This window comes from Coffea eugenioides, chromosome 10 (genome assembly GCF_003713205.1).
Source record: "Coffea eugenioides isolate CCC68of chromosome 10, Ceug_1.0, whole genome shotgun sequence".
Lineage (NCBI taxonomy): Eukaryota > Viridiplantae > Streptophyta > Magnoliopsida > Gentianales > Rubiaceae > Coffea > Coffea eugenioides.
Genome location: NC_040044.1, coordinates 32,949,242 through 32,964,768, shown reverse-complemented (window position 1 = coordinate 32,964,768; position 15,527 = coordinate 32,949,242). Strand labels below are relative to the sequence as shown.

The 15,527-nt window shown below is 36.7% G+C and overlaps 2 protein-coding genes across 3 annotated transcripts; one reads left to right on the top strand and one right to left on the bottom strand.

The window, feature by feature from the left end:
* Positions 1 to 161: 161 nt before the first annotated feature.
* Positions 162 to 13,116, top strand: LOC113748999 (chaperone protein dnaJ 1, mitochondrial). Of its 2 annotated transcripts, none has more exons than XM_027292616.1 (19): positions 162 to 496; positions 605 to 686; positions 3,070 to 3,156; positions 3,261 to 3,352; positions 4,492 to 4,575; positions 4,677 to 4,715; positions 4,809 to 4,925; positions 5,019 to 5,060; positions 5,163 to 5,250; positions 5,553 to 5,617; positions 5,779 to 5,841; positions 5,945 to 6,017; positions 6,731 to 6,822; positions 7,152 to 7,223; positions 8,483 to 8,539; positions 9,791 to 9,839; positions 9,934 to 10,003; positions 10,746 to 10,835; positions 12,848 to 13,116. In XM_027292616.1, the coding sequence occupies exons 1-19, from the start codon at positions 440 to 442 to the stop codon at positions 12,945 to 12,947; spliced, it is 1,419 nt and encodes a 472-aa protein (XP_027148417.1). In that variant the 5' UTR covers positions 162 to 439; the 3' UTR covers positions 12,948 to 13,116. The 2 variants fall into 2 exon arrangements, with proteins under 2 accessions (XP_027148417.1, XP_027148418.1); XM_027292617.1 differs by having other exon boundaries at positions 12,812 to 12,938.
* An 82-nt stretch (positions 13,117 to 13,198) lies between these two features.
* On the bottom strand, positions 13,199 to 14,700 carry LOC113749000 (purine permease 3-like). The gene is made up of 2 exons (XM_027292618.1): positions 13,876 to 14,700; positions 13,199 to 13,753 (listed from the first exon to the last, which is right to left on the bottom strand). The coding sequence occupies exons 1-2, from the start codon at positions 14,590 to 14,592 to the stop codon at positions 13,418 to 13,420; spliced, it is 1,053 nt and encodes a 350-aa protein (XP_027148419.1). The 5' UTR covers positions 14,593 to 14,700; the 3' UTR covers positions 13,199 to 13,417.
* Between the last annotated feature and the right edge of the window lie 827 nt (positions 14,701 to 15,527).

The following is a 15,527-nucleotide window of genomic DNA, read 5'->3' as shown; positions in this document are numbered from 1 at the left end:
TATTGCAAATGAACCCTGCTGAAGCCAAGCTTAGCTCGCGACTCCAAAGGCGTGTTCTGCAAAAGGCGTCTGTACTGCGCCTTCGTGACAGGAAAGGCGTGGTTATAGGGCTGTAGCGTATATAAGCTGAGAAATTACGCCTTCATTTTGCAATCTTTACAATTTGTTCCAGAAACTGCTGCCGCCCGCCCAGAATCATTGTAGACTTGCTAAGCAAGCCAAGGCTTGTCACTAATCAGTAATTTCCGGTACCCAACGACGGCGTCTCTTTGTCGCTGCTCCGCCCACTGCCTTTAACCTCCCAAAAACCTCCGGATTTCCATGAGCCCGTCCGACGTCGTCGGAGACCGTTGCTCGCTTTCAACTCCCCCGTTTCAAACCTCTAAACCAATTAATCTTCCTAAAAATTTTTCATAGGTTTGAGTTCAAATAGTTTAAAATGGGCAGATGGAAGCCGCTTGGTTCGTCAGCACATTCAATTTTGAAGAATTTTTGGGTAGTTTTAATCAATAATCAATTATTTTTGCTCAATCAAAATTACTTACTATTTGATTTATCGCTTCATATCTTCTTCTGTTCTTTTTCATTTTATTTTTTGCCGCAGTTTCGGAGTTCAAATTTTCTAGAATGTTCAGCTGGAAAGAGGCCATTGCAAGTGGCATTTCCGGCCTTGGATCACCGCCGATGTAAGAAGCCGTTGTAGGCTGTAATTTGTTTAGTTATTGCGCATTGTTTGATTGTTCATTACAAAGATGGTTTTAGCACAGTGTAGGTGTGCTTAAGGAATATATATTATCCCTTAGGAGGAAGAAAAAACAAAACTTTGCCGCCCAAAATTAAGAACAAAAATGGTAAATAAGACAAAGCTGAAATAGATTACTCAAATGGTTTGGCACAAAGGAAATGTGACTGTTCTAGGTTCCTTTATGTGTCTATTCGTTACTTAGCTTGTTGATTCACAAATTAATATAGTGTAACGAGGTCACCTGTAATTTACTGTCGAGTCTCCGTTCAATTTCCAAAGGTTTACCTTTGAGATGTATTGAGTCAGAGATGATGATTTTAAATAGAAAAGGCAATTTGGTTTTACAAATTTATTAAATGATTCTTCTTGTTATGAGTAATTAAATTTTAGAGTGACATCTGAAGGTAACAAAATCAGGTGTTAACATCATCAAATTGTGATAATATCCCCAAATTCTGATGCTATTTTTTAACTTCATTTCAACAAAGGGTGTTTATCTTCTTCTCGTTAGAATGCTTGAAAATGAAATTTGGGGACGTTTATCACAATGGCTTTTCCAGAATCAACAGTTATTTCTCTCCTCTAGAGAATGTTGTAGTCTTTTTGACAAATTGTTTTTCTCTTCTAGAGAATGTTGTAGTCTTTCAGAATCAATACTCATTTCTCTGGTAGGTCCATTTTCAGATCTGTAAAGTCCATTCTGTTGCATCCAGAATGGACAAAAATAAATATATTTTAGCTATTGTAATTAAAAAAGTTTTCTTTATGAGGTTTAGTTTAGTATTAGATGGTAGCTGAAAATGCTTATGACTAGGTCTGCTCTAGGGCAGGGCCACTCTAAGTTTGGTACTAGGCAATTTGCCAAGTATGGAGGTTGACCCTTTCTGAGGTTGCCCTGGGAATGGACATGAGCATTTGAGTTTGCAGTTCCGCATTTTCTTTTTTGGCTTCCACCGGGGATGGGAGTGGGGGAGGGGAAGGATTGACGGCAGCCACACTGGTGAAGGCAGTGTTTATTGGTAGAAATTGTAGCACTTGAAAAGTGGTTTAGTATGTCGAATTATTTTATGGGTTTTTGCATCGCTCTTAGCTGCTTGGTCTCATCTGCAGCTGTTTAACAGGGTAGTAATTGGGTGGCAAGTGTTTGCATGTGTAGTTGCATGCCAGAATCTGGTGTGGCTTGGCGTTGGAGGTAGCAGTGACATTTATCTGGCATGGGTAGCACATTCTTTAGTTGGCAGCTGAAAATGCTTATGACCAGGTCTGCTCTGGGGCATGCTTATGGTTTGGTGACATGCCCTATGTTTGGTGCTAGGCAATTTTACCAACTATGGATGTTGACCATGTCTGAGGTAGCATTGGGCTTGTTCTGGGCATGGACGTGAGCATTCAAGTTTGCAGTTCTGTGCTTACAAAAAAAAAGTTTGCAGTTCTGCATTTTTTTGGCACCCAGGGGGGGGGGGGGGCGGTTGGTGGATTGACAGCAGCCATACTGGTGAAGGCAGTGTTCATTGGTAGAGGTTGTAGCACTTGAAAAGTGGTTTAACATGAGTAATTATTTTATGGGTTTTGCATGGCTTTTAGCTGCTTGGTATGGTCTGTAGCTGTTTACAAGGGTAGTAATTGTCTGGCAAGTGTTTGCTGTGTGTAGTTGCACGCCAGAAGCTGGTTTGGGTGGGCATTGGAGGTAGCAGTGACATTTATCTGGCACGGGCAGCACGTTCTTCAGTTGGCAGCTACGCATGAAACAGGGACAATGTAGTTGGTTAGCTATCTCAAAGCTACCAAGATGTTGACAGCAGTCTAAAATATGGTTCACTGCTTTTGAACGTTATGCTGTTGCTGTTTTCAACTGAACTTGAATTTGAGTTCTTGTGATAAAACCCTCAATGTTGGATGCCATAGACAGAGGGACATGCTACAAGTCTAATTTGTAATGCCTTTGTGGTTGAGAAATAAAGCGAATGGTGTGGCTTTGCCTGTATGTTGCCATTTGTTAATTTGCCTTGATTTGGTTCAGTATAGGGCAAGGCTGGCATCTCTGGGCCCGGTTCACCTTGTGTTTTGGTGTACTTATATGTGTGTGTTCTTATGTGCATATCCTCTTGTTTGACTATAATATGTGAATGTGTATGTATTTGTTGCAGTGACTGTTGGGTAATGTGTCTGTGAAGCATTCCCCGCATGGTTTGCATTTCTACTTCTTATTGAGTTGTCTAAGTATGGAATCCATAAGAAGCAGATGTGCAGATAATTCTGTACATAAATCTGTAGTTGTATAATAGAAATGTAAGCTGTCTAATGCTGCAGTTATGTTTCCTCAGATTTGTGCAGTTGCAGGATTTTATTGTACCCTGCTGATTTTGTTCCTAAAGGGCTATTATTGTCCAAGCGCTTCATTCATGCCACAGGTTTTCTCTTTGATTTAAAGTGAAAAGGTGTCTTAATTCTGTGGAGATTTTTGTGACAAATTGTGTTATGTTTCTGATTCTACTGCATGCAAATTAATTCGCAGGACCTTCCAATTCCACGGAAAGAGATTACTATGAAATTCTTGGGGTCTCTAGAAATGCCACCAAAGAGGAGATTAAGAAGGCTTTTCATGCTGTGAGTGTATTATGATGCCTCTATTTAGTGTTAATTTTCAAACTTCACAGCTTTACACACAGACACACATACATTCACATATATGTTTTTTTGTATGTGTGTACTTAGTTTTACTTTGTTTTGGATGATCAAGTGCTATGATGTATTGCTAACTTCTTATTGGAGTACTTCTAGTTGAATTTCTCTTTAACTAGGTACTTTTGAACACTTAAAGAGGGTTTCAACTTTTCTTTGACTATGCTTGTAATAAAAGATAAAAAGACTCTCAATTTGACAGACACCTGTGGAAGAGGTTATATGAGCATAGGATGCATGGAGTGTGATTAAGATTAGGTATTGTAATTCAATATTATTATATATCAATGAAGTATAAGTTGAGTAAATCACTCCAAAAAGAAGAATGAACAAGTGCAAAAAGACTGGATTAGGTGGAAGTTTTGTTTATTATGTGGATTATGCTGTCCATATAGTACATCATAATTTGATGATGATCAGCACCTATGAATTATGCTTCATCCACAATTAAATGTTGCAAATGGGGTGAAGCAAAAATGGTTTTCATAACTTAATATTATATCATTACAAGGATGTGGGAGTATAAATCTAATGGTTGAACATGCACAAGATTATACTTGTTGAAAATGCTCTGCTTGCGTGTCTATTTACTGTCAGTCTTGGAAATCAATGATGCCATCTTCTGAGTTCTGACTTTTATGAAGTTCACTGTGCATTTGTCAGAGGAAACTCAGAGGATAAGTGTTGCTAATCATGTTATTGCATGTCATGTTAAATGTGTTGTAATGATTAGTCCTAAGATGTTAAGGTGAGATCTATAATGTTTAGAATAAGAGAAAATGTCCAAGATGGTTTGGACATATTTTGGGTCATCATATAGGAAGTGCAGAATGGATTCTTGGAAGCACCAGAAGTAGAGGAAAGTAGAGAAGCAGATGAAATGAACTAATGATGGCTGCCATGATTTCAGTTTAGCAGAGACATCAACCTTGAGAAAAGAGACTGAGAAAGTGGATTTATATAGCCAAAATAGGATTGATATATGCTTTTTAGTTGAATATTGTGTTAAATAATATTTCAATATTTTTCTGACATTTTATTATTGTCTCTTTGGCAATTCTTAGCTTGCGAAGAAGTACCATCCAGATGCGAATAAGAAAAATCCTTCTGCAAAGAGGAAATTTCAAGAGATAAGAGATGCTTATGAGGTTTGTAGTTGTTTCTGTATATTTGGAATCATAAATTCAGGATTGACTTTTTCCTGGAAAAGTGTTTAATTGATAACTGCTCTGTTGAATGTGAATTCCAGATTTTACAAGATCCAGAAAAGAGAGCCCAATATGACAGGGTAATAATCTTTTCAGCATTTGGTATGTTAAAATAGTTTTCCATCTGCTGTTTGACTTGTCAGTTCTCCAATCTAATTAACCATGAAAGACAGATCAGTGAATATGGCAGGACTGGAGAAGATGTGAACTATTCTTCTGGGGATGCGGATGGGTTTAGATTTACCTATGGAACTCAATTTTCTGATTCATTTTATGATGTTTTTGCTGAGGTAAAGCTGTTGTGCTTGCTTAGCTTGTCTGCTGTAGTTCTGGAATGAAATTCTTGTTATGCTTATGTACTAACTGTGGGTGATATCTTGTAGATATTCAAAGATCAAGCAAAATTTCATACCAAGGATATCCAGGTTATCTGCACTTGGGATTTTTGTGATGTTAGATATTATTGTTTCCATCTATTCCAGTTTGAGCAAGCTTAACCTATTTGGATTCTGATCGGGATGTTATAGGTGGAGCTTTCACTCTCTTTTTCTGAAGCTGCTAAAGGATGCACCAAGCATTTATCTTTTGATGCGGATGTCCCCTGTGATGCTTGCAGTGAGTGGATTGTAACTTAAAAATGTGTAATCCTAGATTATGTTTACTCTTTCAACTCTGCATCTGGTCTAACTTCATAGTTCTCTCTGAGGAAGAGTTCTTAATCAGTTTCTGCATTAAACAAGTATGAATTTAGAAGTGGTATAGCATGTTATATGTCCCATGGGTATAACAAGGTCAAGGATGATCTGGAGCACTTTAATTTTGTGATTCTTTCAAATTGTTTTTCTTTAGTCTAGTATTATGCTTTTTTGTCTTTTTGTACTGAGTTCTTCATGTTTTCTGTCTTCTCGAAAACCCAGATGGGCATGGCTATCCACCAAATGCAAAGCGAAAAATTTGCCATAATTGTCAAGGCAGTGGGATGGTTAGTGTGTTACGGTTATAATTGCGTATATCGTTGATACTAATATTATTAACACATCTAATAGTCTTGAACGCTGCTAGGGTTTAAGATTATTTTGGTCTTTTTTCTGTTTAAAAGTGTCTTTGTTTTGTGATTCATGAATAATAATGGTTACATTGTAGCAAACATTTCTTCGCTTCACTGAAACGTGCAGTATGTGTAAAGGATCTGGTGTAATATTTAAGGTTGGTTTATTTCTTCTTCTTCTTCTTCTTCATCATCATCATCATCATCATCATCATCATTATTATTATTATTAGTAGATTTCTAATACGTATGCAATTCTAGGAATTTTGCAGGGCATGCCAAGGATCAGGTGCAGTTGAAGGAGTGAAGCATGTTAAAGTGTCAATTCCGGCAGGTTGGTGCTGAATGTTTTTCTGACCAGACTATGATCATAGGACTTGGCATTTTCATTTGAAATCATTATAAAATTAAATCTCCTATTTTTTGATCTTGTATTGCATGGATAATTGAAATTGCTCAACTTCATCCATTTTAATTGGCTTTAAGGGACCATTGTGGAAGATTTTGGATCTATTAATTGCTACCAGCTGGATATTCGTTGTATAGTTCCATGTTCTTGCAAGTAGAAGAACACTTTGGTATTACAACATAATAATAGCTGGACTTCCGATATGTATCCTCCCCAGAACTTTTAATATCTTCAGGAATAGAAATTCGATCTTGAACCTTTGACAGGTGTCCTCTTAAGATTTTACAGGAAGTGGTTTATATGTTGAAGTATGACCCTTGTTGCTTATAAACTTGCTGTAGATACTTACAAATTGCCAATGCCTACATGCAGATTTTGGTGGTTTTTCAAAATTTTTTTATGAAAGCAGTTTGCTGTTCTCATACTAGTTCTGGGTTTGCATATTTCTTTTCATGCGAGGATGCTATTGTGAAATAAATTGTCTTTGCTTGTTATAGACATCAGGATATGCTAGTTTAAAAAAAAAAATCAGGATATGTTGCCTGTAAGATTGTGTCGTAGCTATTATATCATCATGATGTGACAGTGGTGGAATATTGAGTGGCTTGCTGTTTTTGCTCATCTTCATCATGGAGCAGGTGTGGACACTGGGGATACAATTCATGTTGAAAATGCTGGCAATGCTGGCAGACATGGACTCGAACCAGGCAGCCTGTTCATAAAGCTTAAGGTAGAGTCCTTCTTGCTTGAATTTGTTTTATTCCACTAAATTCTTATTTCTTGATTAATTTTATAATTTTCCACTAAATGCTTTTGTATACTACCTCTTTCTGTTTAGAGTTCCCTAATATGAACCTTGTTGTCCTTCCCACCCTCCCCCTTCTCTCTCTCTCTCTCTCTCTCTCAAGTTGTACAAGAATGTTGTTGTAACTTCTATGTCCAGTTACACTATGTAATTATCCACCTAAAGAAAATGGTTTAATATAGTGACATAACAGAACCATAAAGGTATGATTACTCTTATTTGCTTTGTGAAAATTTGTGCATCTCTGGTTTCAGGTCACTGAAGATCCTCTTTTTGCCAGAGATGGGGCTGATATATATGTAGATAGTAATATAAGCTTTACACAAGTGAGACACCATTCTTTTACTCTTTTATGTTTAAGTCTCCTTAATCTACAGGCACAGCTAATGCTTAATGTGGACAGATAATTTTTGTGTTCACTATGATTCTGAACCAAATAAGTATCCTTTTACAAGTATACTGTCTGCCTACCTTCTTTGTTGGACCTTTCTTTGTCATTCGTGATCGGATAGAATCAATATGGATGTTTTTTGAAAGTTCTATGGGGCTCTAGTGGAGATATTTGTACCATCTTATTATTATGTTTCTTGGCCCTATGAATCTCAAATACCAATGTATGAAAGTTTCAGCATAGGCAGAGAGATTTAAAGTAAGGTCTGTTTGGTCTCTGATTACTGTTCTGATTTAATCTAAAAAATTTACTAAATAAACTTTTTCAAAGCATTTTTGTGTTCCATTATTCAGTTGCTATGAAAAATTGTACCCAAAAAGTAATTAACATTTAAGCTGGAATCTGGATAGATAAATGCAAAAATAAGGGAAACAAACTCAAAAAGATGGGATTCAAAATGTTGCTACATCTTATTATAACCTTTTCTTTTTTCCCTGAAACCTGTATCACTTGTTGTTTCAATTTAGAAAGTATAATTTTGGTAAAAAATTGTAAATTCCACCTTGAATGAACCAATCAAGGTGTTTATCTAACTGTTTATTTTGTGATTGGCATAATTGATTGTAAAAATTGTCGTAGTGACAACTAGATTGAACAGTATTGCCATCTCTTAAGGTCTTGATTGTGTTGTTTCGAGCATTGGGTCCCAACAAGCAGAATTTGTATGTACTTCACTGACTTTGGAGCTAGTCTTATCTTTTAGCATACCTTATTCAACAAGTGCTTGACACGTTCTAGAGACATTTAGCTGGATGATTTCAACAAGTACTTCATGGAGAACTTGGACTTGGTTTTGGATGCGCTTAGCTATGGTTTTTTCATGCTTTCTTTGATTTTTATTTTTCTGGCGATATTTGTCTGCTCAGACAGATTGTGATGGGTTAAAGTAATGCTCTAGATAGGCATTTTTTAATCTGAAACCAGATTTACGAGGTTTCTGTTATGAGCTTTAAAACTCAGCATATATAGCTATTTAGAGACCTAATTTGATACCACTTTCAATTGATTGTTGCCACATTTTAGGGACTCTAAAATAATTTGAAGTCTTTTAAGATCCTCTATAACAGTTATGTGGTGATTGTATTTGATAGTACTGGACTTGGTGTTCAATGCTTACTAGAGTTTTTTTAACAGGCTATCCTTGGTGGAAATGTGGAAGTGCCAACTCTGTCTGGGAAGACGAAAGTGCAAGTATGATGTTTATTTCACCTTATGATGTTAATTACATGTATATGTGGTGATGTGACGTTCTCTGCCTCTCTTAAACTGTGATGTTATCCTTTAGTGGCAATATTCTGTTGGAGGGTTCTCATTGACTGGTCTATGTAATGGTGCTCATGTTGCTTCAAGACATTTACTTTCAGCCTTGTGATGTCCACTTAGTAGTTATATTGACAGGGTTTAAGGACTTCTTCAAAATTCTTTTCTGCTGATAGGGAAGATTATCTGGATCAAGATGGATTATGCATACTATGGGAGTCTTGAGTATTCAAACTTGCAGTTGAAATTTGTGCTATTTAAAACACAAAGTGCAATAAACTTTACTCAAGTTATGAGATTTCACTTTCTTGTTTTGGATATTTTGAAGAGACAAGTGATTTAAGCAAGTAGGATACTGTTTCCATTTAATTTCCGTCGTTTATTTATTTATTTATTTTTTGTGAGAGGATACAACATATATGTTTGATAGAAACTGAAACATTAAGAAAATAATTTCTTCCTGACTCCTCTGTGTTCGTGTCTCTGTTTGTCTGTTTCTTCTCAATGAATCCAAGGAGCATCAATTCTGGATTTCTTAAAGCTACAGTCTTATAAAAGACTACTAGAAAGCAGTTGATATGCGGGGATGACAAAATAAAACAACATACCACTATGGCTATTGACGTTTTTCAAGATCGTAAGTTAGGCTCTTTGGATGATGCATTATGTTTGAGATAAGTTGTTGATACTCTAACATGACACTTTTTACCTCAACGACTGCTTCAAAAGCAATATAGATGTGTAAAAGTTTATGTTACTACTGGTGGCCCACGAAAATGTTTAATTTTTTCAACTGTTTCTTTCATTCTGGCTTGCTTTCCTGGTGCTTTTGTATGTTGGATTCCAACTTTACGAGGGGATTTTTACTTTTAAAGTGCTTCAGGGCTTTCTTGTAGTGACATACATTTAATAAAGCAATCTCTTGGTGATTTTTAGTTTATGGGCAGGCTTGTCTTGGTGAAGGTGTAACGCATAGGTTTATGGATTTCCTTGTGGTGTTCTTGTCATGTGATTTTGCATAAGCCCAATTGAGTTTATTTCTTTTGTCCTTGTATCTTGCCATGCTTATGTGCAAGCTTTCTTTCTCAAGGTGCAGATTTATCTAGGCAAAGTGAAAGCAGAGGGTTATAGTGACCTGTTTATGAATTTAACTCACCACTTTTTTTTTTTTCTTCCAATCAGATTCCCAAGGGTGTTCAACCTGGGCAGCTTCTGAGACTAAGAGGCAAAGGTGTGCTGAACCTTTTGCTTCCCTCAGAGAAAGCTTGATTGATGCTCTTTTACCATTTTTGTTTTTTGAAATTTACATGGAGGGATGTATGCAGGGTTGCCAAAGAGTGGCTTTTTTGTAGATCATGGGGATCAGTACGTACGGTTTCGCGTAAACTTTCCAGTGTAAGCTCTTTACGTTATTTTATTTTTCCTTGCCCTCTTGTCTGTTTCTCTGGTTGGGGAGTATTTTAGGTTAGGCCTCGGTAGATAATTCAACCAACCTGCTACAAGTAATTGCTGTATTGTTGCAGAGAAGATACAAAGAGCATTATTACTAAGTTAATAAGCTAACAAGTGAAGAATGTCTTTTGAAAGTAACGATTGCATTATACCAATAAAACATACTTTAAAAAGGTCCCTGGTATGATTTCAATTAACTGCTCTGCTTCCCAGAATGCTCAAAAAATCATCTGCTAGACTTGCATACATTGAGCAGCAAACTGATTCAGTTCTGATTTTCTCACTCTTCCTTTCCCAAAATAGTTCTGTTCATGTACTCACTATTCTTTCTAAAATCTCAGTCTTAGCTTCTGAACTCTGTATAGGGCCAGTTACACAAAAAGGTTGTAGCAGTTCAATACTGATCAACTAGAATGCTGTTGCAACAACTGGTTGGGTTTACTAGCATGCGATTATTTGCATATATGCGCAATGGAACATATCTAAATTCAGGAGATGTTACTCAAGGAATATAGAGCCAACTGTTTTTATTCAGCACTATTCTACATCTATCTGCCTACCTTTCCACGGACTGAACTTTTCCATGAACCTTGTGACCATGAGAATTTTTGAATCCTGTTATTGAAGTTGCTTTCTAGCTGATTAAATTGGGAAAGGTGATAGCTGATAATTTTCTCTTATTCAGAGTCTTAAATGAACGACAACGTGCAATACTAGAAGAATTTGCCAATGAGGAAATTTCCAGTGAGCATAACACGTCTGGTGAAGGAAGTTGGTGAGTTTGTTCTTTCTTTTAGATATGGTAATAATACTTAAACTCTTTTTTTTTCAGTTTCGAGGTGTTGTATATGCACAAAAAAATAAAACTTGGCTGTCTCTGTATATTTTCGCCTCTTCTTTCCCTCATCCCCATCCCCAAGAATTTTTTTACTTACCTTTGAATTTGTAATGAAAGTCTTTTTTATCCCTATTTGCTTGAACAGCCATTGAGATGATATTACCAAATTTAAGTGTTCCAGTATAAGAAGTATGCCTTGTGATTGCCACATTGTGATGGTGATTTGTAATGCTGTAAGACTGTGATAGCTGGAATCAAATTTCTGACTTACACTAGTAGCTCATTTTAGCTCGTGTTAGAAGGATGCAACTAAAAGAAAACAAAGGTTAAGTTTTGTCCCTTTGTATCTGAAGTGTAAGTATTAGTCCCCAAAACTGAAAATATATGTCAATTTTGCGGATTGTTATTGAAGAACTGGGGCTATTCTTCATATGGGTTTCACTATTTGAAAATGCAACTTCAAAATTGACTTTGTTAAACTTTCAGTGTGTCAAGTCTCATCTTGTCGTTCAGTATCTTTGGTCTGTGGCTCTTTGTTTTATTTTTTTGGAAAGTTGGAATAGGTTCTCATGCTCCCTCCTTTGCTATTGCTTCTGTTAACATGTAATGAAGATGAATAATAATTTCTTGGAAATGGAACGGCCCATGCTGTTGAAAGGAATTTGCTGTTCTGACAAATTTTGCAACCAAGGAAATTTTGGCATGGCTTGTAACATTGCACGAGTAACTTCCTCCAATGCACTAAATGTTTGGGATCTCTTTGTATGTTTGTTTTCCAGTTTATTTAATAATGTCCTCATGGATTTAGCAGTTAGAGTTTTTTGGGTTTACTTCATAATAGGATGGAATGTAAGAGGTAGGATTTTTTTCTTACATTTATCTGTATATTTATATCTTAAAACTAAGGACAAGCTGTAGCCGCCTAATTGGTTCTGAAGTTGGAAAGTCTCAGTTGCTTTCTTGGGATTCCTTGATCAATATACAGGACGTGAAGTTATGATTGAAGGAGCAACTTTGGAGTGTATTTTCTAATAGGATAATAACAGAATATAAAAAAAAAAAAAAAGAAGAAGAAGGAATTATGTCTTTAAATTTTTAATGTATAAAGTTCACAATGTTCATTTAAATAACTGGTTTGTTTGAGAAGGAATATATTTGCAAACTTAAAGGGGAATAAGGACTAGTCAAATGCAACAAGTATTTTGTTTGAAAAGTAGGCTTTTTATGGCTATGCACTTGAACCAGAGGCAGGAATATATAAGAAAGAGATACATGCATAAAATCCTAAATGAGGGAAAAAAAAGTGGTAGAGTTTGTAGTAGCTTTTTGGGTAAGTTGGTAATTCAGCTGTTATTCAAATAAGGAAGTAGGTTTCGTTTGTAACTTTTGTTGCCACTTATTATAATGCTTTCATGTTCTCGCACATAGGAACAGGGCTGTGCATGAGAGTGCTAACGGGATAAGTACTATATTATGTTTCGTTTAAAACCAGTGGAGCTCTTATATGAGATCATAGAACTGCTTCTATTGAGCCCTGATGGACATGGAAAGGGTATCAGGGGTTTATGTTATCTAGAAAACTGTGCAAACTTGGCTGTTAAGGTGTCTTTTTGTGCAGTACCACTGCCCTCGACCTCTTTGTTGGTTCTTTGTTAAGTTGCTATGATGCATCAATCTTCGGCTTGCTGTTATATCTAATGGTAATTTCCTTGAATGCTCCCTGCGTCTGTTTTAGCTTTGCTATGCTAAGTTACATCATATGCACCACCCTGGATGGAAAAACGTTTATATCCTATGGTACTATATAGAGCATAGATCATCCATTCATCTTGGAGACTGTTGGTGGAAAATGGGTTCTCTCTCTTTTTAGTTACCATTCTGAATGTGGTGAACATTCTGGAACTGGTTAACAGGCTTTACCAGCAGCTGTCTACTGGTTGAACTTACAGGTGGCAGCAAATGCTCGGTCATGTTTTGGCCCCCAAATATGTGCTTGAGTTCTCCGCGTTGGTGTTAATCCTTCTGTTGGTGAAGAAGATTTTGGGATGAGAGTCATCACAAAGTGAAGATTGGAGTTATGAACGGATGGATACTTAGATGAAGAGCTATCATTTTGTGAAAAAAATCGAAGTCTTGACTTTTGTATTCTTTCTTGACAATGGAATGCTATGACATCCGTCGCAATTTTGGTGCTGATGATCTTAAAAAAAAAAAAAAAATAGTATAGAAATTGTGTTGAACTGGACATTTTTATGTATCGAGTTGCCTTTCTTACATTCTGATCTTCTCATGTAAAGATCTACTTGAAAGGGATGAATATATAATAACAAATTACGCCACAAAACCTTATTGTTCAGATGACGATTGAATGTTCAGATGGACACCTTATTGTCCTCAAAGTAAATTATGTAATAACAATATATATTTTGTACATTAAATGACAATAACAATATATATTTTGTATTATTGTACATTAATTAATAATTAGACTCTTGAGAAATACAGCACCAACCCGAAAATCAGGGAGCAGTGCCTGAAGGCATCTCTGCTTCTGGAATTTGCTGCTTCTTGCCATGCTTGATAACACCATAAAAGTGCGAAATAAAACCCCAAAGAGAGAGGGCAAGAGCGATGCCCTTCTCTGCTTGGAACTTTTCATGGTAGAAAATGACGGCTAATACTTCTGTGATTGGAAGTAAAGCGGCGAGCATGATTCCGGACAACAAAGATGAAGCGCAGAAGATTATTCCAGTGAATCCCACGGTGAAACATTGCCAAATAATGGCACACCAAACTAGGACCAAGTAATATTTTGTTTCTCCCAGTTGATATTCTCTTGCCTCTTGGGAAATTTCCTGCATAATTACACGCTTGATAATCTTAATTTGGTCCGCCAAGATCATGTACAAGGAAGAAAGGCAAACCCAAGAAATGAGTATTCCTACATTTACCAGGCAAAAGTATGGGAGAAACAGACCTTGAAGTCATTGTTGACTAGCATCCCGACAGTTGAGAAAACCGTGGCAGAAATGCACAGCACCAACTGAAACTCCATCACCAAGGTGTAGCTGATTGCCTGCTTGGCCTTCATGTACGTCAATTCAATCAAAGGTAGAAGAAACCCAGACAAGGCTGCAGCTGCAAGTGTCAAAATGAACCCCAGAATATACATCTTATTTTTCTCACCCTTTGGTCTTTCACTCCCAGCATGAATTGCCAAAACCACTGATCCCAGTGTCAACAGCACTATGGCGTTTACCGTATACGCATTAAACTTTTGGCCGACGAGAATGAAAGCTGAAAATGCGGTGAAAACTAGCGAAGTCGCAAGGATGAGGGAGTTGGTTGACACGGGCAAGTGCCCGACGCCAAAGGAATACAAGTGATTGGATAAGCCGACTAGGCAACCGATGATTACTCCTGATATGAGCGTCCGAAGATCGATTAGGACTAGTTTGGTGTGGGAGCCTCCTTCGTGTTTCTTGCGACGATTGCAATACGAAGCTACAAGTGGGATGAGAATGAGAGGCCATGCTGCAGTTTGTAGCCACCCTGTTAACCATATTCTTTTGCCTCCATGGAGGAAATAGAGACGCATGATCAACGGACCGCCGCATGCCCCGACGGTTAGTAAAATGATGCTTACCATAAGCAGTAATTTTCTCGTAGGGTTGCTAATGAGTTGAGCTTCCATTTTCGTCTACTTGATTATCGCCAAGCTTCGTGTTTCTGAATGAATCAAGAAAGGGCTGCAAAAGATTGTAATCACCAAACTTGATTCTGGACTAATTAAATGTGGTCCAAATGAAACTTGAGTCTTTAATTTTTCGGATGAATGTGTGGATCAGAAATGGATTGATGTTGTGTGATGATTATGAAAGCTAACAACTTATACAAGGGAGATCAGGGGTCAACAGGCATTTGCTTACTGTTAACTCCAAATATTGATGGGAACACACAACAACCCACCTATGAATGCTCAATTTCATCTTTAATTCCAGCCATCGCACCATTATATCTATAACCAAAAGGTTCTTGAACTTCTAATCATTTGACAAGAATCATGATGTAGGCATCTTTAGGACTTCAATTTGTTTAGCATTTTTAAGTACCATGAGTTAGGTTTACCTGCCAAGAGATCTAATTAATAATAGCCTTAAATCTCCATTCCAATTAAAATCTATTGTGTGGTAAGCTGTAGTAGTCGAGCCCGTGAAGAAATTAGGTAATACATTATTTCTTCATAAAAGATGACAGGCTAATACATTTATTACTGTCAATGCGACTCCTCATGATGCTTCCCTGCATCCTCATACTATGTTTTCAGACTCGGACCAGATATTGACTCAGTCGAGCTCAGGGATCAAGGATCAATGAATTCGATCGGGATTGAACCGAATGATGTCGTAAATAAAAATTATTTAAAAATTAAAAGATTGTATGTAAAATACCTAAAAGCATGTTAATATTAATAAAGATATATTCATATATATATTTGATGTTTCAAATATATTTAATAAGAAAATATAAAGAAATTAGAATGATCAAGTAGCAATTTATATTATTCAATGAACATTAACAAGTTTAGAATTAAAATTATGGACCTGATCGAGAAATAATACCAAACTT

Bases quoted from the DNA above. Each gene is read 5' to 3' on its own strand.
- LOC113749000 (XM_027292618.1), bottom strand. From the start codon at position 14,592: ATGGAAGCTCAACTCATTAGCAACCCTACGAGAAAATTACTGCTTATG. The intron at 13,754-13,875 runs GTCTGTTTCTCC...GTAATTATGCAG, and splicing joins TAGTCAACAATGACTTCAAG to GAAATTTCCCAAGAGGCAAG.
- LOC113748999 (XM_027292616.1), top strand. From the start codon at position 440: ATGGGCAGATGGAAGCCGCTTGGTTCGTCAGCACATTCAATTTTGAAG. The intron at 5,061-5,162 runs GTTATCTGCACT...GGGATGTTATAG, and splicing joins TTCATACCAAGGATATCCAG to GTGGAGCTTTCACTCTCTTT. The intron at 5,251-5,552 runs GTGAGTGGATTG...TCGAAAACCCAG, and splicing joins TGTCCCCTGTGATGCTTGCA to ATGGGCATGGCTATCCACCA.